A 22,844-nucleotide genomic window follows, 5' to 3' on the forward strand; every position below is an offset into this window, starting at 1 on the left:
GACTCGTCTGGGCCTTCCCAGAGGCCGGCCTTTGCCTGGGTTGTGCTCCGAACGCCCATCCTCCACAGACCCGAACCACCCCATCTGAGCAGCTGGGCTGAGGGTGAAGGCCCCTGGACCACAGACAGGGGGCCCTCGGGGAGGCAGGCCGAGTTCCTGCCATCGCAAGGGTGGCTGCAGGGAGCCCTTCCAGACTCCTCTGCTGGGTTTTTTGTTTTTTGTTTTTTTTTTTTCAGATTTCTTCAGATTCCAAGATTGTTTTAATCTAGATTAAGAACATTTTTTTAATGTTTTATTGATTTTGAGAGAGAGAAGAAGGGAGAGGGGACGGGAGAAACATTGGCTGCCCCCTGCACGCCCCCTACTGGAGGATGAGCCCCAAACCCTGGGCATGTGCCCTGGCTGGGAATTGGGCCCCCTTGGTGCATAGAATGACGCTCACCACTGAGCCACGCTGGCCGGGCTGCACTTTTGTTGGCTGTTGTTCTCCCCCCTTTCAGGCTTGCTCTGACCCTAGATCTATGGCGAGGCCCAGAGTCTCCCTGGGGCCCAGGGAGCAGGCTGGTGGCCAGGGACTTGCAGAGCTGCGTTCTGAGGACAGAGCAGGACCTTCTGCCCTGGAGACGTGGCGTGCCCCTCCTGATGCCCTCGGCCCCCCACCCTCGGGCCAGTCCAGCCCCATCCACAGGAAAGAAGGCTCTCGGAGGGGCTGCCTCTCCCCATCTCCTGAAGTCTCCCCGCAGGGGTGGGGGCCGTACCCCCAAACCTGCCAGGAGGGTCCAGGTGAGTCTGAGGAGGCGATGATGCCACACCTGCTCTCAGGGGAGACGCTGCGTGGCCTCACCCTCAGACCGAGCCCTTCCCAGGTCCCGTGAGGGCCCTCCACCGCCCACAGCCCGAGCCTGGGGGAGGGGCTCAGCCTGGGGGAGGGGCTCGCAGGTTGCCATGGCAACACGTTGGCCCTCCTCACTTTCCAGGATCAGAAATAGCATTGTATGCCCTTCTTCCTGGTGAGAGACTATTTAAAACACGTGGGGGGGGGGGCGGGGAAATGTGCTTGCTTGATCCCCAGGGGCTCGCAGAGGGACCTGCCCGCGCCTCTCCAGCTGCCCCTGTCCCCCCTCCCCCAGGTGGATGGACAGGAGCGGGCTCTGGCGGCCGCGAATTCCAGGTACAAAGGACTCGCCTGGCCTCTCCGGTGTGTAGCTAGCGCTAGCCCCTACTCAGCACCGCCAGGTTCCCGGGAGGGCACTGGCTTCCTGGTGCCAACTCGAAATGCCCCTCCCAGGCCGGGCCACCTGCTGAGCTGGGAGGAGGGGCAGGCCGCTGGGGGACACCCGCTGGGGTAGGGCTGCCGCTCAGGAGCGAGACCTGCTGGCTTCCCTCCCCCAGGGCCGGACAGACGGTCAGGGGGCTCCCGGGGCCTCCCGCCCCGCCTCCCGCCTCCCAGTGCAGCCCACCCCAAGGGCTGCACAAGTCCTAGCATCTCTGTTGTGGGGAAAACCAACCCCCCAAAAGTAGTTTCCTTGGGGTCAGAGATGAATGAAGTCAGCCGTGTTCAGTGTGTGTGTGTGTGTGTGTGTGTGTGCGCGCGCGCCCACAGGCAGGCCACAGGCCCTTGGGCTCTGCGACTGTCCTGGGCCATAGTGCATGGTGAGAGCAGTGTCCAGAGGCCCCATTCATTCATGTATACATACATATATGTTTCAGAGAGGAAGGGAGAGGGGGAGAGAGAGAAAAATCAATGAGAGAGAATCATTGATTGGCTGCCTCCTGCACGCCCCCCTACTGGAGATCGAGCCCAAAACCCAATCGGGAATTGAACCAGTAACCTTTTGGTGGGCAGGACAACACCCAACCGGCCAGGGCCTGTGCCCATTCTTAAATGAAGGCCGCTCCTAGGGAAGGGGTGGGGCCCTGGGGGCTGGGACCCGGCTGTGTCAGCCTCTGCCCCGCGCTGAGCCAGGAAGCCGCAGGCACAGCTCGGTGCTAGCCTGGGTCCCGGTCACACCGCTTCACACCCCACGGCCAACTGTAAGCACTATTTTTAACTTCTGTGAAAACACACGGCATCAGAGGTCAAGCCTGCAGCTGCCTTCTCCACAAACCTGTTTCCTGGGCAGAAAGACTGAGGCCTGAGAGGACCCAGCGCCGGACGGACAGAGGGAGGAGGCCCAGGCCTCTGGCCCTGAGCAGCTCCCCAGAGGGCCGCCTAGGCCTGTCCTCCAGGGTCGCAGGCACGCCTGGGCCTGGGCTGGCGGTCTAGGCAGGTCCCATCCTCCCGGCCCCTCTGTTTGCCCATCTAAGAAATGGAGAGGGGAGCTGCCCCCGCATTTCCTAGGTGCCCGCCCTACGTCCGGTCCTTTGTCCGACTCGCCCGCCCCGTGTAGGCAGCTGTGCCCACTGTGTGCGCAGCCCTGCACCCCTCCCCCCCCATGTGCGCTGTGTGGAGGGCTCTGTAACCACGATGTCCTTACTGTGCCCCACTTGTCCTTGCACTTGGCTGGCCCGTGCACACTGTGACCTCGCCCTGCGCCCAGTGCTCCAAGCCCCCTCCGGCCACCACGGGGAAGCTGACACAATGTGACAAGAGCTAGAACACTGGGGACTTGAGAATTCTGAGCCGAGGCCCCGCCCCCAGGGCCCTGTGGTCCCCACCCCCAGCTCTGCAGGATCCCAGCCCCAGGTTTCACGGATGTGGCTCTGGGAGGGGGCTCTGAGGCACAGACGGAGGGGAGCCATCTGGAGCAGAGCCACTGCCAAGGGCGCGAGAACCCGGGGAGCCTGGGCTGGGGCCTGGGCCCTCCCCCGCCCCTGCCTCCAGGGCTGGGTGGGCAAGGAGCCTCTGTCACACCTGGAACTGCAGCCAGGGGTCAGGGCTCCATCTCAGGTTGCCACCTGGGAAATGAGGGGAAAGGAAGGCCCGTCGTGCCTGGGAGGTAGACGGGGAGCCTGGGCTTCCTCAGCGTCTCCCCGCCCGCCTTCCTCCCTGGGCCTTCCCCTGCCCTCCCGCTCCCAGGCACTGCCCTCTTCGGGCACCGGCACCACCGCCTGAGCAGAGAGGCCCCCTGGCTGGGAGGGGAGAGGAGCGGCCGAGGCTCCGCAGGCTTTCCTGGGCGACCTGGGCCTTTCTGTCTCCCCAGGCGGGTGGGGCCCCTGGTTTCCCACACTCTGTCACCCCCACCCAGGTCACTGGGGGCTGTGATGTGTGGGGTCGTCATGGCAGTAAAGTGGGGGCAGGGCCCTAGGCATGGAGCAGGACTATGGAAGTCACCAAGCAGGTGGGGGACCCTGATCCATCGGACCCCCAGGGCCACCCCTCAGCCAGGAGCCAGCAGCTGCTGGGGGATGGCCTCAGGGAGTCTCAGGGACCGTGGATAAACTCGGGGCCCATATGCTTTAGGCAGCGGCTGTCATGGTCCCCCGAGGCCGTCACTGACGGGGCCTGTGGCCCAGCCTCCCAGGCCCCCGGTCCTGCGCCTGTTCACCAGCTCCCCTGGGGCCCCACTGAGGGTGGCGCACAGTGTGGCTCGGAGCAGGCCTCCCAGGACACCCCGAGACTCTCCTCCACCGGCCAGCATCCCAGCCCCGTCGTGGAAGCTCAAGTGCATCTCGTCCTGGAGAATGAGACCCTGCCCCTGCCCTGGGGCACACCCAGGGACAGCTCCGATGGCCTGGCCCAGCTCGGGGGCCGCAGTTCCTGGCTTCAGGTGCAGGATGCGAGGGAGCGCAAGGCTCCGGCTAAAGTCCTGGTAGGCTGGGGCAAAGGCCCCTGCAGCACCCACCAGAAAGCCCCCTGGGGCCTGGCAAGGAGCCCGCAGGTCCCCTGTTTCCTTTCAGGGGATATTGGCTCAGCTGCAGCCCTAGGTCCTCCTCACGCTCCAGCCCAAGATCAGGGTCGGTGCCCGTGGCCGGCTCAGGCACCTCCGGCTCCAGCGCGGGCCAACACTCCAGCTCTGCAGACAACCCTCACGCCGGCAGCAGTGGCACGTAACACCTGCAGCCGCGACCACCTGCCCGGGAGCCTCGCCACCGCCAAGGACTTGTCCCGGGACCTGCCCAGGGAGAGTGGCAACCAGTGGTCAGGCCTCTTGGAGACTTCCAAGGTGGTCACATTCTGCCAGGACAACGTGATCTTTGGTTCTCAGCCGCTCCCCACCCCAGGAGCCACTCCGAGAGAGTCCCCAGACCACGCCCCCGAGCTTGAAGCTGCCAGAAGGCCGGTGCTACCGAAGCAGCCTGAGACTCCAGCAGAGAAGCCGCTGTTCTATACCTTTAACCTAGACTGCCCCACACCAGTCCCAGGAAGGCCGGGCACCCCCACATCCCAGAGGAGCCTCCAGGAGGTCAGCTCGCAGCCAGAAGGGCAGTCCCTCAGGGCCTGCAGCCTCACCTGTGCCAGGGCGCCGCCCCCCGCCTGCCAAGTGACCTGCCGCGGGCAGCGCCCGGCCCAGCCTCCCGGGGAAGCCACGCAGAGGCCCGCCTCCAGTGCCCCCACCTGCCAGCTCCAGGACCCTGCGGAAGGCCACGTGCTGGTGTTTGACATGGACACGGGCAGCACCAGGCTGGGACTGCTGTGCCAGGACCCCCTGGGCTCACGGGCGGTACTGGTGGGCCTCGTGCCCAACCCCCCGCCCGTTTATGCCCCTGAGAATATGCCGTCCACCTGGCCATTGGCCGTGCCTGTCGCCTCCCCTAACCGCGATCGCTCCAGCTTCGGGCCCATCTCGTCGGTGCTGTCCAGCCCCGTGCCCTCCAGCCTCTCCTCTGGCAGCTACCGCGAGGTGGCCCTGGCTCCCAAGGAAGCCAAGCTCAACCTGGAGTCACGGGACTCCCCTGGTACCGAGACACCCATCAGGGTGAGCCTGCTCCCTGCGCCCCTTCCACAGCGAGGGCCCCTCCAGTTTGGAGGGAGGACACTGAGCCGCGTCCAGGATCCTGGCTGGCCCAAACCTACGGCTGAAAAAAGCGAACCCACTCACGCCATCTGGGTCCTGGATGCGTCCGCGATGCAGGATGCCTTTGCGGGCCAGGCCAGAGGGCTGCAGGTGACCATCCCAGAGCCGGCCCCAGAGCCAGCCCCGCCAGCCACAGCCCAGGAGGCAGCCAGAGCCCTGCTCCTCGCGGATACAGGCAGCCACACCCGGAAGGAGGCCAGGACTGCTCACCCTAACAAACCTCGGGCTGAAGGGACTAGGCAGGCCCCCCTCAGCAGTTGGCCCTCACTCGCTGAGCAGCACCCCCTCTCTGGACAGCCCCCTGCAGCGGGTCAGCCTCCCTCTGCTGAGCAGCATCCCTTTCCTGGCCAGCCCCCTCTCCCTGGAATCCCTCTTGCCAGGCAACTCTCTCTCACTGGGCAGCCTGCCTTTTGCCAAGAGCCCACCATCTCCAAAGAGCCCATCCTCTCAAAAGGCCCCCCCTCCACCAGGGAGGCTGGCCAGGCCCCCACCCAGTGCCAGGAAGGGGAGGCCTTGGGTCTGCCCACCCACGTGGGGATACTTCGGGTGCCCCTGGCCCAGGAAAAGACCTGCGTCTATGTGAGCAGAGAAACGGTGGGCCTCAGTGCCCCTCCCACATCCAACTCCCATTGGCTCTCCTCCTGGCCGCCTGGCAGCTCTCACATGGCCCCGGAGGAGCAGCTCTCCCTGGTCACATTCACCACACCTGGCACCAGCTACAAGGTCTTGCCCATGGCCATGGTGGGCACTGTGCCCCAGGGCCCCGGGCTCAAGCTGACAGCGGAGGACATTACCGACTCGCCGGTGGTCACGAGCCTTGGCCTGCTCAGCGGGGCCTACTGTGCTCTGCCGGGGCAGTCCCCCGGGCTTTCGCTGGGCCACTTCCAGAGCTCGGCGGCCGTGGTGATCGACACAGGCTCCGGCTTCACCAAGTGCGGCCTGGCCGGGGAGGACCACATCCTCAGCGTGGTGCCCTCCCATGTGCAGCTGCTGCAGCAGCCCGCCCAGGACCCGCCCAGGTACGCGATGCTGGGCGCCGGCGGCGGCTCTTACACGGTGCTGAACCGGGGAGTGGTCTCCGACTGGGACGCACTGGAGGTGCTGTGGCAGCACCTGTTCTACTGCAAGCTGGGCATGCGGCCCGAGGAGCTGGCCGTCCTGGTGGCTGACTCGCCCATCTCCCCGCGCACCAACCGCGAGAAGGTGGCCGAAATCCTCTTTGAGTGTTTCCACGTGCCGGCCATGCAGACCGTGCACCAGGCCCTGCTGGCGCTCTATGCTTACGGGCGCACCACCGGGCTGGTGCTGGGCAGTGGCCACGGCACCTCCTACGTGGCGCCCATCCTCACCGGGGATCTGGCCCCACTGGACACCTACAGGCTGGATGTGGCCGGGGCTGACCTCACGGAGTACCTGGCTGAGCTGCTGCTGGCCGGCGGCCACTCGCCGCCCAAGGCAGGGCTGGTCAGCCACCTGAAAGAGACCTGCTGCTATGTCGCTCTGGATGTGAAAGCCGAGATGGCCCGCACGCAGGCCCAGTCCCGGGCGAGCTTCCTGCTCCCGGACCAGCAGGTCATCACCCTGGGCTCCGAGCGCTTCCGCTGCCCCGAGGCCCTCTTCCAGCCACACCTGCTGGGCCTCAACCAGCCGGGCCTCCCGCAGCTGGCCCTCCTGAGCATCAGCCGGCTGGAGCCCCGGCAGCAGGAGCAGCTGCTGGCCAACGTGGTGCTGGACGGGGGCAGCACGCTGGTGAGCGGCTTCCCTGAGCGCCTGCGGCAGGAGCTGGGCCCTCGTGCCACCGTGCTGGGCTCTCCGCACCGCGCCGTGGCCGCCTGGCTGGGAGGCTCCATCATGGCATCCCGGGACTCCTTCCAGAGTCTGTGGCTCAGCCGCCGGGAGTACGAGGAGGAGGGCCCGTGGGCCATCTACAAGTACCATCTATGAGCACATAAAGTTCTGGTTCTGTGGGCTTTGAGTGCTGTGGCGTGCTTTAGGCCCAGGGAGGTGTGGAGAGGATGGGGTCCCGGCAGGGGTTCGGGGCTGGGGCCCCTGGCACACCTGAGTCACACCCGCCTCCGCGCACTGCAACTCCCCAGGTCCCGGCAGTCTCTCCCTCCTAGAGCCCCTGAGCCCCTTGGCATTGGCTCTGGTCTAACCTGACCTTTATTGCACCCCAAGGGCAAACACAGAGAGTGGCTGCTGTGGGTTTTGCCCCGTTGCCCTGGCGACAAGTGCAATTACCCTTGATTGCCAGCTGGTTGCCATGGCAATTTCAAACATAATGTAATAACCCACACAGCCTGGAGTGAGTCATGGTGGGGGCAGCCCCTTCCCCTAGCTCCTGAGGAAAAGACTATTTGCCCTCCCCCATCCTGGGCTCTATTCGGGGGGCTGGGGCCGGCAACATAGACGGCAGCCACATAGTCCCATGGTGGCTGGGGCCCAGGAGCATTGCTTGCCCCCTAGGGACAGTGCCTGTCAGGGTGTGGGCTTCTTGGGGGAGCTTGCCTGGGAGTGAGTGATCTCCTATCATTGGAACTTGGCTGGGGCTCAGTACTGATTGGCAGGGGTATGGGAGTGCTGGCCTTTGGTGTCCTGGGACAGGAAGTGCGGGTGAGGGGGCAGATAAGGCCTGGCTCCGGGGGTGGCGTGGAGGGGTACACCTGAGCTGTGGATGGGACTTGGGCCTGTTTTGTAGGTTCTGTGGATATGGAGGCTCACACCTCATCCTGCCTCTCTGACTGTCCAGCCTGAGTGGGAGCCAGAATAGTCAACTTTGGGCTCCCTTCTTCCCTTTGGCCCCCCAGCCCAGGCAGCTCCCACCTCCCCAGGAGGTCTCATAGGGGCTACTGGGCAATGCCAATGCCAATGCCAATGCCAATTGCCCCTGCTCTTGTCCCAAACTCTGCCCTGCGCTGGGGCCTCCCGCCGTCCCTCTGGCCAGGGTGGTGGCTAGAAGCCACGGCTCCTGACCTCGTCTGGCTCTGAAAGGGGAGGTAGAAATGGACCTGTCCCCCGAGCCCGTGGTCTGGGAGAGTTGAAGGGGTGGTGTGAAGCTGGTGTGGCTACTTCATCCCCAGAGGACAGCTTGAGATCGAGCCAAGACGAGGAAGCCCTCCTCTGCCTGAGCTGCTCTGGCTGGAGGCTGGAGGGATGAGCTGTGGCCCAGCCCAGCCCTGGGCTGTCTTCAGGGTGCTCGCTGCACAAAGGACAAAGACCAGGTTTCATCTCCCGCCACAAACACACAGGCACACGCACACACACACACACACACACACACACACACACCTGAGCGTGAGGGGCTGCGCTAAGTGTGAGACTAGAAACAGCCAATAGCATAGGGTTACACAGCCCTGCCCACCGCCAGCCATGGTCCGGTCTCTTCCCATTTCCTGTCCCCACACCCTGACTCAGTCTCCACAGTCCTGAGGCCTGTGTCATACAGGAAGGGGACCAGAGTCCCCAGGGACCCGTGGCTCCAGGGACTAGCTACCGCATCCATGCGCACACGTGAGCGAGCACGCCTGAGTGCACACAGAATGCAGACACACGTGCCCCCGGGCACCACTGCACACACAGTGCCGTTGCCTTCTCCGTCAATAACAGAAGAGCGCGCGCACACACACACACACACACACATGTGCACACACCCTGCCACGTGCTCTCACCCACAGGCACGTGGAGTGTGCACAGGACCCAGAAGGGGTGGAGCCCTGCCAGCAGCCAGCTGGGCCCCAGCAGCCACCTCTTCCCCTGCCTCTAACCCCCATCCCAGCCTCTGCTTAGCCCCGCCTCTGCATGCCTAGATATGCATGCCCTTCGGGAAACACAGAAAACATGGTGACACGTGTGACACGTGTGACCTGTGTGAGGTCAGCAGCCCATTGCCCAGCTGTCCATACAGCTTGGAGAACCATGGTTTCGGGGACAGCGGGCGGACAGCAGGAAGGGCCGAGTGCGGGCTGCAGACAGAACTAAGCCTCCTGGGAGGAGACACGGGCTGCAGACACCAGCTTGCCGGCAGATGCCTGCCCACAGGTGGCATTGGGCTGCCCTGGAAGAGGTGACGTCACCCGAAGCCCGGCAGGGTGGGAAGGGGAGGAAGGTAGCGAGGGGCAGTCATTCCCCAGGCAGCCTTACCTTCCTCACGTGGGGAGTCACTCCCCTTGGCATCCAAGAGGAGACTCAACATGGCAAAGGGTTGGAGCTGACCCCTCCCAAGGTGGGGTTGGCAGGCTCCCTGGGTGGGGTGGGCTGAGTGGAGAAGCCTAAGTCTGCCCTCCAGATAGAGGCCTCGGGGCTTGTGAGGGGAACGGGCCAGCGTTGGCCCACATGCCTCCCAGACAAGGGACAGAGGATGGCCCTGGACTTCCCTTAGCGCTTCGGCCGGGCAGCTCTCAGCCCGCTCCGGCCAGGGCCGCCCCGTGGTCCGCCCAGGCCGTGCCGGGCTCCGTTGCCGGGGCTGGACCTCCGTTGCCGGGGCTGGACCTCCGTTGCCCTCTGGGCGGAGGTAGGTCCGCGTCCCAGAGCCCAGCCCAGGCCGCTGATGGTGACCCTGCGCTGGCGTGTTTGAGGGTGACATGACTGGGAAGAAAGCGGAGTCCACACCACGCCATAGGTGACTCCTCTAGTTTGGGGAATTCAGGGCTATCGAGGAGAGGGCAGACTGGGCCACCCATCCTGGCCCAGACTTGGGGACGGCAAAGGCTGTGGCCTGGCGGGAGTGGGGGTTGGGGTGGAGGCGAGTCTGCCTGGGGGTCTTGGACCCTCACTGGCCACCTGCGCCCGGCGCACCCCCCCCCCCCCTCCCCCGGTCTTTATCCGTCTTTATACTCTGGCGGGGAGGCTGGTCTGTGCTGCGCTCGCCCTGGCGCTGCGCACTCGGTGCTTCCACGCGGGTTTCACCCTTTGGGCCCCGCACCTCCCTGCGGGGGCAGAGCAGGGACCCTCTGACCCCCGTCGCCCAGCCAGGTGGAGGCCCTACGGGAGCCTCCGAGAGTCGGCCCGGCCTGCTCGGCACCGGCCCCGGTGGAGGGGGGTTTCAGTCTCAGGCTCCTCCGGGGTCGGGGCGGAGCCGGCGGAGGGAGGCCCCGCCCCCAGCCCGCCCCCGGCCCGGGATGCGAATTCGGTGCCGCCGAGCGGCGGGAGATGCTGACGGTTCGCGAGCCGGAGCGGCTGCAGCTGGCGCCGCGTCTGCCCCGCGTGTCCGGAGCGGATCCTGCCCGCCGCCCCCGGAGCCCTCGGCGCCCCGCTGAAGCCGCGGCCGCCGCCTCCCCGTGATCTCCCGGCGCTGCAGGTGCGGGGCGGGCGGGCGGGTGCCCCGAGCGCGCGGTGTGGTCCCGGAGGACGGGTCTCCGGCTCGAGGTGCGGGGCGCCGAGTGCGCGGGGACCGCGAGGCTGTGGCCCCGGCGCGGGCAGAGCGCGCGGGCTCTGCGGATCGGGGTCGGGTGCGGGGTTGGGCTGAAGTTCCCCGTCACCTCTGACCGCTCGGGTCCCGGGGGAGCCCCGGAGCCCCCAGTCCCCGCGAATCGCCTCTACTTGCCCCCCCTTTGTGTACCCCGCGTCTCGCTAGGCTCCTAATTGTGCGAACATTGCCCCGCAGGCACTGGGGGTGTCCCATGGGGGCAGGGGCCAGGCCCACGGTCCCTCCGGACTCCCGGAGCCGCTGGCCTCCCCGCTGCCCTGGGCTCCCTCCCTCCCGCGCAAAGCAGCCACTAATTCCCATGACAAGGGCGAGTTTTGGGGGCATTTATTTATTTATTATTTATTTTTCATGGACGACAACCTGGAGGGGGCTGGGCGGGCTGCCGGGAGCGGGGAGGGGGGCCCCCCAGCCGCTGGGGACCACCAGCCCCTGAGCCCAGACCCAGCTTCCAGGGCTCAGCCGCCGACCCAGCGCTGGGCGGTGGGTGGGGGACCACGCGCTTCCGCTGGGAGGTGCGGGCTCGGCGCGCACACGTGTGCCTCCCGCATGTGCGCCGCTGTGCCAGCGGGGGCGAGTCAGCAGCCCCGGGGAGGGAGGTCGGGGGGCACCGGGTGGGAGCAGGGCCCCGGCTCAGGGGGCCGTGGACCGTGAGCGGGGAGGTTCTGCCTTCCCAGCCTGTGCTTGTGGCGGAGACCCGGGGCGCCCCCAGCCCCCACAGCTCTGCAAACGCTTTGTCCGCACCTCCTGGGCAGAGCCTGCTCCCCCAGATTCTCTCTGAGGGAGCAGGCCCTCGTCCCTCACCGAAAGCTCAGCCCCTCTGGCCACCCTCTCAGGCCCAGGCTTTGAGCCCCCCAAGGACCCCCAGGGGACCAGGTGCCTCCCCAGTTGATTCCTGTCAGCTTTAGCCACCTGCCCGGCCTCGGTTTCCTCACGTAGGGTCCTGGCACCTCCACTGCCCTCAGTGCCAGGCTCTCCTCTCCTCTGCCCCGTTTGGTGCGGACGCCCAGGGGCCGTGGCTGCGTCCCCATGCGGCTGCTGGGCCTCCTCTCCAGCCCGTGCCCTGGCGGCCACTCACTAGCAGCCCATCAGTCCCTGCCCTGGAGGAGACCAGAGTCCGGTCTCCATCCAGGGAAACTGAGGCAAGAGGGGCGTGCAGTTGTTATCCTGTTTCTAGGTTGCTTAGGGGGCTGTCCTGACAGGACGCCCTGGTGGGAGGGGGCCGCGGTGGCAGGGAAGCAGGCTGAGCTGCCGCGGGGCCCCGGGGCCCACGGCCTGGAGAGGATAGCAGAAGGGGGAGGGGCAGCGCTGGGCAGCTGAGAGCAGGGGCTGTGAAGGGAGCAGCCAGGTCTCCAAGGTTTGTTTCCATCCCCCACACCTGCGCCTTCCACACGTGGGACCCGCCCTCCTAAGCCGGGGTGATGCCAGGGAGGGGCTTTGACGGGGTGGGGGGGGGCACTGCAGCAGCAGGCCTCTTCCCAGGGTGAGGCTGGGCCAACTCCTCTAATGAGGTGAATGCCCCGGGACCCAGGAGGGTTCAGTCTCAAAGGTCCAGGCACCTGGCGGTTCCTCAGGGCTCTCTGGGCACCCGCAGGCCCTCAGAACCCCCTGCCCACTGCCCCTCCGTATCCTTGTGGCTGCCTCCCTTCACTCCGTCGCCTCATTGCTCCCTTCCTTCCCAGGTTGTGCCTTTGTCTCTGTGTCCCTGCCCCACTCGCTCCCTGTTAGTCCCCCCACCTCCCCATCCGCTAGGGACCGGGGTCACGGAACCCCTGGGGAGGGAACCCGGCCAAAGCCCCAGGGAATTCATGAAGGGGTTTGGCCACCACCTCTCCCCTCCCCCTCCCCTTGTTTTAAAACTTCCATCACCATAGCAACCCCTTGCTCGCTGAGACTTCCCTGCATTCCCCCTCCTCCACCCGCAGGAAAGCAGGGCCCCCAGTGGGTTTTCTTTCAGGGGTTCAAAGACTGGGACCCTTTGGCTCTGCTGCATGTCGAGGACTGAACTTTCTAGAGGTGACACTGGGCTGGAAGCATGGACAGTGGGTTAGCCAGGGCTGAGGCCCAGCCAGGGCATCCCAGGTCCACCCCCCACAGCAGCTGGACGGTGGCCTGGAAGCCTCGCTCTGCCTCCTGATGCCAGACCCTGAGCGCAAGGTCTCTACATCCCCTGGTCCTGCCGGGGAGGCCTTGCGGGGGGGCTGGGGGGGGGGGCCGGCAGGGCTTGGGTCCGGACAAGTCCATGGCATCAGGAAACCGAGCCGTCCTGGCAGAGGAGCGCTGGGGAGGGAGGGGTGCCTGCAGCTGGGTTCACAGATGCCACTAAATCGGGAGGTGTTGCCTGCAGTTGTTGGAAGGCAGCCGAGGGCCCCCCCCAGCCCCCCGGGGTCGCTGGAAGTGTGGAACCCTGGATGACAGGGGTGCCGTGGCAGGAAACTCCCATTTGTGGCTGAGAAAGGTGGGGCCTGACCCTAGTGAAAAGGAGGGGACAGGACTCCCTTGTGGGATTTCGAGGCCTTGGTCCCACTGACGCTTCCCGTGAACCAGACTCGCCTAAGGCTGCAGTAGGGCCCCAGGGGGACCTTTATTAGCAGGGCACCTGCAGTCAGAGGCTTCCACCGGGGCCTCAGGCTCCATTCCTTGGGGGGGGGGGGGGCATCAGGCTGAGCAGAGTGTGGCCTTGGGCTCTGGGAGCAGCTGGAGGAAGGTGGCAGCAGTGCCTGGGGCAGCCCTGAGCACACCATTCCGTTTCTCTGCAGAGAGAGGGGAGGGCCACGTCTCTAGGGAACCGCTGCTCTGAGGCTCCTGCACCCTCCGGGCCCCAGGGTGGACCTGGGGCAGAGCCCAGTTCTCTGGGTCGCTGGCAGGAGAGCTCCTGCCCGCTGGGTGTTGAGTCTGGGCCACGGGGTGAGAAATGCAAACCCCTTTTTGCAGCTTCCGGTTCTGGAAGCTGCTCCTTGCTGTTCCAGCTCTGGGGCCAGCCCTCTCCCCCGTTGTCTCAGGCAAGTGCTAGGGGCTTGGAGCGCCAGCAGCCTCCCAGGTGGCAGCAGTGGGTGGCAGATGGCAGAGCCGTGGGGGTGGAGGGGACCAAGGCACTCATCCACGGGGGCCCCCTTTCTTCTCTCCCCGCCCTGGGCCCAGGTTGGGGGTGGAAGCGAGTGAGCACAGTCAGGCTGGTGAGAAGCAGCACCTGGCTGAGACCAGGCAGCCCTGGGGGCGGGCGGGCAGATCGGCCCCTGCCCTGCCCACGAGGCTTTAGGACAGGCTCCCGGCTGCCGAGACTGTGAGCACAGTCCTGGGTCCCTGTGGGCACAAGTGCATGTGCACGGCCACAAGCTGGGCCGAGATCAGGGACAGGCACATACGAAGCCTCCCACGCTGTGCGTCAGAGCAGGAGCGGTGGGGTGGGGTGGGGTGGGGTGGGGTGGGGTGGGGTGTGCGGAGCGGGAGGCTGTGGACGGCATTTCAGGGAAGGGCCATTTTGACTCTGAGCATCGGGATGCTTCTAGACAGTCTGTGCACAAGCCACCTGGTCAGAGATCAGGATGAAAGGACGGAGGCAGCCCCGGGGCCGGCACCTGGGGCCGTGGAGGCTGCTGGGCATGGAGGCCAAGCGGGCAGCGCCCACACTCCCTGCCCGGAGGGGACGCTGCCGGGCTGGCCGGTCGGTCACCTGTTGGTGGATGTTTTGGTAGTTGCTGGTTGCATGTTATAAATAACTCTGGCGTGACAATAGGAGACCGATGGGAGCCTGGGGGGAGGGCACTCCTGCTGGAGGGAGCGGTGTAGGCAGAGCCACAGAGCTGAGTGCCTCCCTGTGGCACCAAGCACACGCCTGGACTCCAGCCCGAAGGCGGTCACCGCACACCAGGGGGACCCCCCGCCCCCCGCCCCTTGTTAGGGCACAGAGATGCGCACCAGCAGGGTGGGTGGCTGGGCCTCTGCCGCCAGCTGTGGGAGTGGGATTCCAGCCACACGCTGCCGGTGGCGGCAAGGACACAGTCAGGGATGCTCTTCGAAGCCCGCGCTCCCCTCTGCAGCGCCCCCAAGATGGCTCAAGCCCGGCCTGACTCACGCTGGTGAAAGCGACGGCCATCCCTGAGCCCAAGCAGCCCAGACCAGGGGCTGCTGGCATTCGTTCCCTGATGCTGAGGGCAGATTTGAGGGAGACCTGCCGGGACTGGGGCCCCTGGGAAGCGGGTGGCCCCTGCCTGGAAGGAAGCAAGCAGCCAGGGCTGGCATGCGCTGTGTGGGTCCTGGCCTTGAGCCCCTCTGACCACGCTCCTTCCTCTGGAGTGGCTTCCTCCCTCTGCACTGCCCCGTGGCTGTGAGTGACTCCAGCAGGGGAGCATCTGGGGGGGGGGGGGCAAGGCCCAGGCCCGGCCCTGCGGGCAGCAAGTGGAGGGACGGGGTGCAGCCGGCAGAGCTGAGCAGGTTGGACGCAGCCTCGGTGCAGAGCTCGATGCAGCCCGTGTCCGGGGCCGGGGGTTTTGGAGGCCGACTCTGGGTATAGCCTTTCCTTTGGGTGATGGAGCCAGTCCCCCCAGCACCTCAGGTGCCAGGCCCAGGTGCTGGAATGCCTTGAGCCCACCACAGTCTGCTGCGTGAGGTCACCCTTGTGCCTGGAATCCCAACCCTGGCCAGGGGCCTTTCCCTGGACCTGCAGCGAGCCTTGGCAGGGAGCCCCGGGCAGGCTCGTCTCGCTTTTCCGGACCTTTCCCCCTGCATGGCTCCTGGCAAACCCTCCCATCTCAGGCCCAGCCCTGAGCTGCTTCTCCCTCAAAGCCTCTCCTTGCTCCTCTACCTGGATGGGGGTTCTCCTTCCGGGGACTCCCCCGAGCACTGTACCCGAATGCAGAAGTGATTACAGCAATAAAAGCAATCAGAGTACGTGGTGGGCCGGCACGGCCATGGCATACTCTGCCCCACATTGGGCACCATATGTGCCGCACCAGCTCGGCCATGTTTGGTGAGCCCGAGTGGAGGCGGTGAAGGATGGAGAAAAGACAGGCAAGAGAACGAAAGCTGGGTCTGGGTGGGACGCAGCCCTCCCTGATGGAGAGACAGCGCCACAGACTACAAACCAAGTCTTTATTTTATAGCAGATTCCACGAGGCAAAGTAAGGGCGTGGTCAAGATGTTTACAACGTTCTCCTGGGTTTCGATCCTACTCAACTACATGCACCTGAACTCTATCAAGCCCACATCACTCAGGCACGTGGGGCCACGTGTCCAGACCACAGGTTCAAGCTCACAACCATAGCTGTTGGCTATAATTGTGCTGGGAGGGCTCTGCCCTCCAAGCTGGGACTTGCACGTGGCCATGAGAGGACTGTGCCCTCATCAGTCCGAGGCTTGAACCTGTGCAAACGCCGTAGCCGCGCCCACAAGAGTAAAAACCCTAACAGAAAGTTCCTAAACGAAAAGTATAGACCTGCCCCTCTGACACCAGCTCTTTGCCCCAAAGAGAACTCTCACTTTCCCAGTTGTCCTTCCGGAACAGGCCATAAACTGGCATATAAACTTTTAAAAATGTAGCCCTGGCCGGTGTGGCTCAGTTGGTTGCGTGTCATCCCATGAAAGGTCGCCAGTTTCAGTTCCCAGTCAGGGCACTTACCCACATCTCGGATTTGATCCCCGGTCGGGTGTGTGTGGGAGGCGACCGATCAATGTTTCTCTCTCACACTGACTTCTCTCCTCCCTTCCTCTTTCTCTACAAAAATCAATAAAAACATATTTAAAAAAAAATAACAGAAGTGATATTTTAAAGAAACCTTAAAAAAATTTACCCAAATAGCAGCACCCTTTACCCACCACTCTGTTCCTTGCTGTCTCACTTCACGGCATATCTCAGACTGTCCACAGAGTACATTTCAATCTTCTTTGTTCTTTTTATTTATTTTTAAATATATTTTTATTGATTTCAGAGAGGAAGGGCGAGGGAGAGAGAGATAGAAACATCAATGATGAGAGAGAATCATTGACTGGCTGCCTCCTGCACAACCCTCACTGGGGATCAAGCCCGCAACCCGGGCATGTGCCCTGGGCCAGAATCGAACCTGGGACACTTTAGTCCGCAGGCTGATGCTCTATCCACTGAGCCAAACCGGTTAGGGCTGGCCATAATTTTTATTAACAGTTTTAATTTGAAATATAACAGAAATTTAGGAATGTGTCAAACATGTATGTACATTTTTACAAATCATTATAAAGCTGTGAAACCACCACTTAGGTTCAGAAATAGGCCCAACAGAATACCCACAGGTGTCCTGGTGCAATCACAACCCCTTCTTCCTCTTGGAAGGACTCAAGGGGTTCATTTTCTAGCTTTTCACTGTAGTTCTGCCAGTGTGTTTACATCCTTCAACAGCACAAGTTAGTTCTGCGTTTTGAATGTCATATTGATTCTGTAATTGATAACGTTGATTATAGATTATATAGTTACACACTATATACATGTGTGTCATGTATTTATACTCACTTGTGTCTTTTTCACTCAACAATGTGTTTGTGAGTTTCACCTTGTGGTTGGGTATAGCTGTACCTCTGTCATTTCCATTGTTGTGTAACATTACGTTGTGTGATTATGTCACAATAAATTCACAACATAACAGTATTGATGGATATTCGGTTGTCTCTTGTTTGGGGCAGTTATGAATATTGCAACTGTGAGCATCCGTATATGAGCATCCCTGATACACAAGTGCGTGTGTTTCAGCGGTGCAATTGCGGGTTCATAGTATATATCTGACTTCTATCGTTTTAGCAACTGGTTCCCAAAGGGGAGACTTGCCCTCCACCAGCAGTGCCCATGTTCTCCTCATCTTTGCCAACACTTGGCATCTTCAGACTTTCAGAGATGACTGATGAGTGGGTAGTGCCAGCCCTTGTCATCTGTAAAATAGCTGAAATGTAAAGAAACCACTTTTTGTTGTTGTTGTTAATCCTCAGCCGAGGGTATTTTTCCATTGATTTTTAGAGAGGGGAAGGGCGAGGGAGAGACAGAAACTTCGATGTGAGAGAGACACATCGATTGGTTGCCTCCTGCACAAACCCCGACCCGGGCCTGGGCCCAGCAACCAAGGTACGTGCCTTGACCAGAAGCGAACCTGGGACCCTTCAGTCTGCAGGCGGACGCTCTACCCACTGAGCAACACGGGCCAGGGCTAAAGAAATCATTTGACCCATCTTTTCAGTGTGTACATTACACAGTGACTCCCTGATATGTCCGTTTGGTACACTTTTCATGAGCGGGGCGATTGCCGTTCAGGTATCCAAGCTGAGTGGCCGGAGGGCTGGGCAGACAAGCAGGCTAGGAGCTGAGTCTGACCACCCTCCAGCCCTTCCTGCCTTGGCCTCTGCCTCTGGCGTGGCCTGAGCCAGCTGGGGCCTCCCAGCGGCGACCTGGGTGCTGCGGGGAGACGTGGGGAGCGAGCGGCACGGCTGAAGCAGACCCCATCCTGCCCGCAGCTCAGAGCCTGGCAATGCCGTTTGGGTGTGTGACTCTGGGCGACAAGAAGAACTATAACCAGCCGTCGGAGGTGACGGACAGATATGATCTGGGACAGGTCATCAAAACGTGAGTGCCGTGCTGGCGGGCAAGGGTCGGGGGGAGGGGAGTGGGGTGCAGCCTGCAGCGAGGCCGAGGCTGGGGCTGAGTGGGGTGGCCCCTGCTGCAGGGAGGAGTTCTGCGAGATCTTCCGGGCCAAGGACAAGACCACGGGCAAGCTGCACACCTGCAAGAAGTTCCAGAAGCGGGACGGCCGCAAGGTGCGGAAGGCGGCCAAGAACGAGATCGGCATCCTCAAGATGTAAGTGAGGCCTGGGGTGGGAGGGAGCAGGGCAGGGGCTGGCGGGCAGGGGCCTCAAGCAGTGCGGCCTCTGGCCAGTTAGTCTGCTGCGGCCACAGTGGCACCCAGAGCCTCTCTTAGGGGCTCACTCAGCCCTGACGATTGGTTCTCCTCTCGCTGCCAGGGTGAAACACCCCAACATCTTGCAGCTGGTGGATGTGTTTGTGACCCGCAAGGAGTACTTCATCTTCCTGGAGCTGTGAGTGTGGGCCTGGGGTCCCAGGGTTCTCCCACGCTCCGCCGCCAGGGAGCGCCCCTTCTCGGACCCTCGGGTCCCGGTCTCTGGGTCTCTGTGCCTTGCCCAGCCAGCTACCCGGTGTAGGTAGCCTGCCCAAGTGCTCCTGCCCCACCCCCGGCCCTGCCCACGCCGGGCTCAGGGGCTGGTGTCCCTCAGGGCCACGGGGAGGGAGGTGTTTGACTGGATCCTGGACCAGGGCTACTACTCGGAACGAGACACGAGCAACGTGGTGCGGCAGGTCCTGGAGGCCGTGGCCTACCTGCACTCGCTCAAGATTGTGCACAGGAACCTCAAGGTGAGGCAGGAGCCTGGTCGAAGGGTCGGTTGGCAGCTGGCCTGGGACCCCGGGCCAGCCTCTGAGGCCCGCTCCTCACGAGTCTTTCTCTGCCACCCCCATGCTATTCCTGGCCGGAGCAGCTGGAGAACCTGGTGTATTACAACAGGCTGAAGAACTCCAAGATTGTCATCAGCGACTTCCACCTGGCTAAGCTGGAGAACGGCCTCATTAAGGAGCCCTGCGGGACCCCTGAGTACCTGGGCAAGCAGAGGGGGCAGGGCAGGACAGGGGCGGGGTTGGGTGGGAGTGGCTCTGGGTCGGGAGGAAGGAGGTCCCCAGGAAGGGGTGTGAACGGTACCAGGCCTGGCAGGCCTGATCCTGACCAGCCGATTGGAACTGTGTTGGCAGCCCCAGAGGTGGTAGGCCGGCAGCGGTATGGACGCCCCGTGGACTGCTGGGCCATTGGAGTCATCATGTACATCCTGTGAGTGGACGGGCAAACAGAGGGGCTTACAGCCAGGGGGTGGGGCCTGTGCCATGGCCTTCCTGGCTGACCTGGGCCTCCGCCCCCCGCAGGCTTTCAGGGAACCCGCCTTTCTACGAGGAGGTGGAGGAGGACGACTACGAGAACCACGACAAGAATCTCTTCCGCAAGATCCTGGCTGGCGACTATGAGTTTGACTCTCCGTACTGGGACGACATCTCGCAGGCGGGTGAGGAGGCGCCCAGCATCTGGGCAGAAGGAAGGCTTGGTGCGGGGGACCTGCTCTCGGCCTCCTCTCTGGGCTCTGCTCCTGCCCCGGCCCATCCATCACCTCGAGGTAGAGACGGGGCGCCATGCCTAGCCTCTCCCTGGCTTTGTCCCCAGCCAAAGACCTGGTCACCAGGCTGATGGAGGTGGAGCAGGACCAGCGCATCACCGCGGAAGAGGCCATCTCCCACGAGTGGTGAGCGGGGTCCAGGGAGGATGGGAGGGGCCGGGCCTCTGTCCTCCTCACACCTAGCAACCCCCATCCCTGAGACCCTGAGTGGGGGTTGGGGGCAGCCAGAAGGCCCGCCTGGGCAGAGTGAAGGCCACACTTCAGATGTATTCGCGCCCTTTCCAGGATTTCTGGCAACGCCGCTTCCGATAAGAACATCAAGGATGGTGTCTGTGCCCAGATTGAGAAGAACTTTGCCAGGGCCAAGTGGAAGGTAAGGCCTGGGTGGCTCCTCCGTGGACTGACTCCAAGTGGCTGGGTGCCTAGCCCTGGGGTGATCAGAGGCAGCCAGGGTATCCTGGGGGTGGCCTGGGCTTGGCCTTCGCCAGGGAGTGGACTCAGCTTCCGTAAGCCGCCCTGAGCCTCTCTCTCTCCCCCTTGCAGAAAGCTGTCCGAGTGACCACGCTTATGAAGCGGCTGCGGGCGCCAGAGCAGTCCAGCGCCGCGGCCGCCCAGTCGGCTCCAGCCACAGACACTGCCGCGCCTGGGGCTGCAGGTGGGGCTGCCCCGGCCCTTGGGGGCAGTGCCACCTCAGCCACAGCAGGTGACGCTGCAAAGAGTGATAGTGCAGTCCCTGCAGACCGCAGTGCCACCCCAGCCACCGATGGGAGCATCACCCCAGCCACCGATGGGAGCATCACCCCAGCCACTGATGGGAGCGTCACCCCAGCCACTGATGGGAGCGTCACCCCAGCCACTGACAGGAGTGCCACGCCAGCCACGGATGGGAGAGCCACGCCAGCCACGGATGGGAGAGCCACGCCAGCTACGGAAGAGAGCACTGTGCCCACCAGCCAAAGCAGTGCCACCCCTGAGCCAGCTTCGGCCCAGCCGGACAGCACAGCCTCAGGGGGCGCAGCAGGCCAGGCTCCGCCCTCTAGCGAAGGGGAAGAGGCTGCTGGCTCTGCCGAGTCCCGGAGGGAGGAGACCAGCTGAGTGGGCAGGCTAGTGGGGGGCAGGGACGGGCAGGAGGGTGGGAGAGTGGATGAGGGGCTTTTCACTGTACATAGAGTCACTGGCATGATGCCCTCGCACCCCTCCCCAGCCCCTGCCTCTCACTGTGGGGCATGTCTGGGGGCCACGGGGGAGCAGTCTCGTCTCCCGTGTGTATGTGTGAGTGGGGAGCAAGCCAGAGGCAGGACCGGCCCCAGCCCCTGCATGGATTCCTGTGGCTTTTGTCTTTCGCTAGCTTCACCAGTTTTGTTCCTGTGGGATGCTGCTCTAGGGATACTCAGGAGGTCCCTGCGCCTCTTCCCTTCTGCCTCAAACCCCCCCACCCCCAGGCAGGCCCTGCAGTCCCATTCCCTCCTAGGCCCTAAACTTGGGTGGCCTTGCCCTGAGAGCTGGTCCTCCAGCGAGGCCCTGTCAGCGGTCTTAGGCTTCTACACACGGAGGTATGTGCCTGTGGTACTGGGCGACTCTAGGAGTGGACACAGGCCGGTCCAGGGAATGCAGAAATCTAGAGCAGTATGCTTTAGGACAAGACTGGGCGTGTGGCTGGGGGCACTGCTCGGTAGCTGGGTGGGTCCTCAGAAGTGAAAAGGAGTGAGGAGGGTAGAAGCTTCCATCTTTGTCCCTGGGAAGCCCCTCCCGACACCCTCCCTGCCCCTGGGTCCTGCAGTGGGTTGCGTGCCCTGAGCCCAGGAGCCTGAGTGGGGAAGGAGCAGCTAGGATGTGGCGATGAGAACCGGGAGGACAGCGCAGGCCCAGCACCAGTACACCAGCCTAGCTGGGTCCTTGCCACGAGCCAGACGGGAAGGGCTGATATCCCTGGCTCTTCCCAGACGGCCACCCTCTGGATCAGTTGACGGTCCTCTCCATCCCGGGGGCCTGCAGCATGGCAGTGTCCCACTTCAACCACGAAAAAGAGAGGAGTCCCCCGATGTCTGACCCGCGCCCCCTCCTGTGGGGGCTGAGAGAGGCCCAGGTGCCTCTGAGTCGTGCCGAGTTCCTTTGCCGGGATGAGGAGGTGGGACAAGGCTCCCCAGTTTCCTGATGGAGGCTCCTGGTAGGTGCACTTGTCAGACCCCACCACGGCCTGGGCAGGCAGCCGCACTGGTCCCGGCCCGCTCGGCACTCTGGTGGCGGCCCTGCCCTTCTCCCTGCATGCCTGTGGGTCTGCTCTGGTGTATGAAGATCAGTGGGCGAACTGTGCCTGCTGAACCTGGCAAATAAATGTCACCCTGCCAACGCCTCTGGCCACCCTCTCACCTCTGCTTCCTCTGTCTTACTGGGGAGGGGCCCCCGGCAGGCAGGGGGGAGGGGGGAGGCTGGAAGCAGGCGCACAGGTAGCAGCCTGTGCTGGGGGCCACGGGGCTTGCTTGGCCGAGTGCATCACCCTCACCGGTGTGTCCCTTGATGGTGGTGACGGGTTCCTTTGGACTGTAACCCACGTGGGTTGGACTTGTGCCAAGGAATACCCTCTGGGCTGCTGTCACGACACCTCCTATGTAACAGGGAGTCCCTGGTTTGCCCTAGTTGGTGTGGCTCAGTGCACGGAGCGTCAGCCTGTGGACCGAAGGGTCTCGGGTTTGATTCGGGTCAAGGGCATGTACCTTGGTTGCAGACTCCTCCCCAGCCTGGGCCCTGGTCAGGGCGCATGCAGGAGGCAACCAACCCACGTGATTTTCCCACATGGATGTTTCTCTGTTTTCCCGTCTCTCTTCCACTCTCTCTAAAAATCAATGGGAAAAATATCCTCAGGTGAGGATTAAAACAACAACAACAAACACCCCCACAAAGAAGTCCTTGTTTTAACTTAGGCATAGAACTGGAACCCACCAAAAGCCGACCACCATGGACAGAGACCCTGCCTGTAGCCAAGGTGGGCTTCCCTGGGCTGGGGAGAGGTCCCAGGCTGGGCAGCGCACAAGGGTTCTAGCTGCCCTTCGTGCAGGTCCTTCTTCCTGGGAGCAACACCCGAGCTTCCCATTGGGCCCAGAGGGTTCCGAGTCTCCTTCGGGCAGACGAGCCACCTGTGCATCCTGCAGCTCCGTATGGGGCGGGGGGGGGGGGGGGGGGGGGGGGGCGGGCGGGGTAACGCTGCTGAAATCAGTTGAGTGACAACTCCTGGGAAGACCTGTTCCATCCCCTGCCGCCCAGGGGGGCTCACCAGGGAG

General features: G+C 63.4%; 2 protein-coding genes across 2 annotated transcripts; both read left to right on the top strand.

Annotated features, from left to right (window-relative positions):
• Positions 1–264: 264 nt before the first annotated feature.
• LOC118668465 (nascent polypeptide-associated complex subunit alpha, muscle-specific form-like) lies at positions 265–9,674 on the top strand. The gene has a single exon (XM_036333527.1). It carries the CDS (start codon positions 3,264–3,266, stop codon positions 6,900–6,902), a length of 3,639 nt encoding a protein of 1,212 aa, XP_036189420.1. The 5' UTR covers positions 265–3,263; the 3' UTR covers positions 6,903–9,674.
• A 379-nt stretch (positions 9,675–10,053) lies between these two features.
• On the top strand, positions 10,054–21,928 carry CAMKV (CaM kinase like vesicle associated). The gene is made up of 11 exons (XM_036333528.1): positions 10,054–10,254; positions 17,851–17,959; positions 18,060–18,191; positions 18,355–18,429; positions 18,625–18,763; positions 18,886–19,006; positions 19,154–19,229; positions 19,322–19,458; positions 19,614–19,692; positions 19,852–19,939; positions 20,110–21,928. The coding sequence occupies exons 2-11, from the start codon at positions 17,865–17,867 to the stop codon at positions 20,659–20,661; spliced, it is 1,494 nt and encodes a 497-aa protein (XP_036189421.1). The 5' UTR covers positions 10,054–10,254; positions 17,851–17,864; the 3' UTR covers positions 20,662–21,928.
• The last annotated feature ends 916 nt before the right edge of the window (positions 21,929–22,844 follow it).

This window comes from Myotis myotis, unplaced genomic scaffold (genome assembly GCF_014108235.1).
Source record: "Myotis myotis isolate mMyoMyo1 unplaced genomic scaffold, mMyoMyo1.p scaffold_m19_p_13, whole genome shotgun sequence".
Classification (NCBI taxonomy): Eukaryota; Metazoa; Chordata; class Mammalia; order Chiroptera; family Vespertilionidae; genus Myotis; species Myotis myotis.